Source organism: Sinocyclocheilus anshuiensis, unplaced genomic scaffold, assembly GCF_001515605.1.
Source record: "Sinocyclocheilus anshuiensis isolate Anshui unplaced genomic scaffold, SAMN03320099.WGS_v1.1 scaffold1069, whole genome shotgun sequence".
Classification (NCBI taxonomy): Eukaryota; Metazoa; Chordata; class Actinopteri; order Cypriniformes; family Cyprinidae; genus Sinocyclocheilus; species Sinocyclocheilus anshuiensis.
The window spans coordinates 560,843-563,225 of NW_015557150.1; the positions used below are offsets into that span (position 1 = coordinate 560,843).

General features: G+C 50.6%; 1 protein-coding gene across 1 annotated transcript in view; it reads right to left on the bottom strand.

Annotated features, from left to right (window-relative positions):
* The window catches only part of LOC107678144 (steroid hormone receptor ERR2-like), a 76,204-nt gene that overhangs the window by 16,483 nt on the left and 57,338 nt on the right, over nucleotides 1-2,383 (bottom strand). Inside the window, exon 4 of the mRNA XM_016473311.1 lies at nucleotides 51-161. Within this exon, the coding sequence (XP_016328797.1) occupies nucleotides 51-161 (111 nt within the window). The remainder of the gene's footprint in view (nucleotides 1-50; nucleotides 162-2,383) is intronic.

Sequence of the window (2,383 nt, forward strand, 5' to 3'; positions counted from 1 at the left end):
GAGTGAGTGAGTGAGTGAGTGAGTGAGTGTGTGAGTGTGTGTGTCCTCACAGGGTTTTTTGGCTGGCGGTGGCAGTGTGAGCCCCAGGTAGGCTGAATTTTCTGCATCCATTCTCCTCTTGTATTTCTGTCGGCCTCCACGTACACGATCTAGCCGAACACCTAATGAAACACAAATGATACATCACACACATAACCACATTTTAAAATCAATACACATTTAATCACATCTGTGACCAAAATGTTGTTTTGAGTCTGAAGGGCATAAACTGTTTTTTTTTTGTTTTTTTGACTGAACATATTCACATGAGTGACATTAGAAATCAAACAACCAGAGCCATTTAAAGATGATTTCAAAGATTACGTCTGTGTCAAAGTTCTGTATCATGATACAGACACAAATACAGCATTTGGTACATGATATAATGCAACATAATAACATAAGACTCTATTATTGATATACAGTATTAGTATGATTGTTCTACATCATGCTTGTAAGAGACATGGGCACAATTGTAATTAAAATGAAAAAAAAAATGTAATAGCAGATTTTAAAGCATCGTTACATTGAATAAAATAGTCAAATAAATTGTTACTTTATTGTTTACAATTTTCTATCAGGACTTACTGAACAATTTTTTGTTTATTTTTGACTGAAAGTACTGTATGTGTTTTTTTCATTAATCAAAAACGTCTCCAGGTTACGCATGTAACCATGGTTCCCCGAAGGGAACGAGACGCTGTGTTGAAACACTAAGGGAACGCCTCCAGCGTGACCACGCTCTGAATCGCATGTGTAATCAGTCCAATGGATGGGCGAGATGTCACGGGCGGGGTGACGTAGCGACCAGGAAGCATAAAAGCACGTGCGGTGAAACCGGCGTCAGCTTCTAGGAATGAAGCAAGCGCTGGCAGGGATGCCGGAAGTATGGCCCTGAGACGCAGCATCTCGTTCCCTTCGGGGAACCATGGCTACATGCGTAACCTGGAGACGTTTCCCTTTAGGAACTCGAGCTGCGTCGAAACGCTAAGGGAACGAGAATGCCCACTCCGCCAGACTTGCAAATCCCTGCCTAGTGTGGAAGAGCACAACTAAGGCGAGAGAAAGGGGAGCCAGGAGTGGCTAAAGTAGGTGGGGCCCGCTGTCCCGAAGGCCAACTTCTGGAGGAGTGAGCCTTGACCCCCCATCCTGATCCACCACTTAGCATAAGCTTCTCTGGCCGGAGGCCTCGGCGCACCACGGAGGAAACGTGTAAGAAGAGGGTGTCTTCCCACTGAATGGCCACCGAGAGGGGCGTGGTAGGCCGCAATGGCCACCACGAAGACCTCTAGGGTGGAGTGGGTCAACCCTGCGGATAGACAGGCCTGCAGGAGCTCCAGAACTGTGCCAAACGGGCAGTTAGCTGGGTGGAGCTGGCGGTCTCAACCCAGGTTGAGAGACCGGAAGCTATGAGTTGTACCTCCTCAGAGGCCACACCCACAGCTTCCACAGCTCCAGGCCAGACCGGGGCTACTAACAACAGACGGGCCCCGTCCCAGCGCACTCTCTCCAGAACTCCTGGGAGCAGAACAATCGGAGGAAAGGAGTACAGACGAAGCCTCGGCCACGTCTGTACCATGGCATCCAGCCCCAGTGGAGCTGGATGAGTCAGAGAGAACCAGAGGGGACAGTGCAATGTCATCTGAGTCGCAAACAGGTCCACCTGAGCCTGGCCAAAAACTCTCCATATCTGCTTCACCACCTCGGGGTGAAGCATCCATTCCCCGGGCCTCAGCCCCTGCCTCGACAGGATGTCTGCCCCCACATATATAAAAGACCACTGCTGTGTTGTCGGTGCGCACCAACACATGTGACCTCTTAGGTCTGGGAGAAAGTGTTTCAGAGCTCGAAACACTGCCAGTATCTCCAGACAATTGATATGCCATGTCAGATGGCGACCACTCCACAGACCGCGGGCAGGGTAGCCACTCATGACCGCACCCCAACCAGTGAGGGACGCGTCCGTCGCTAGCGTTACGCAGCGACAAGGAGCTCCCAGCACCGGGCCCTGAGACAAAAACCAAGGTTTCCTCCACATGTCTAAGGCACATAGGCACTCAGCGTGACCTTGAGCATGCGAAGCGGGTTTCTCCTCGGGGAGAACCTCTTGGTCTTGAGCCACCACTGTAGGGGACTCATGTACAGCAGGCCAAGAGTTATCACGTTGGACGCAGCTGCCATCAGACCCAGCAGTCTGGAACTGCTTGACAGTGATTGACCGGCCTTCTCTTAATCTCGCAACTGCGGTGAGGATCGACTCGATCCGAGCAGGAGACCTGCGTGCCTGCATCGTGGTCGAATCCCACACCACGCCCAGATAAGTGGTTCTCTGTACTGGAGAAAG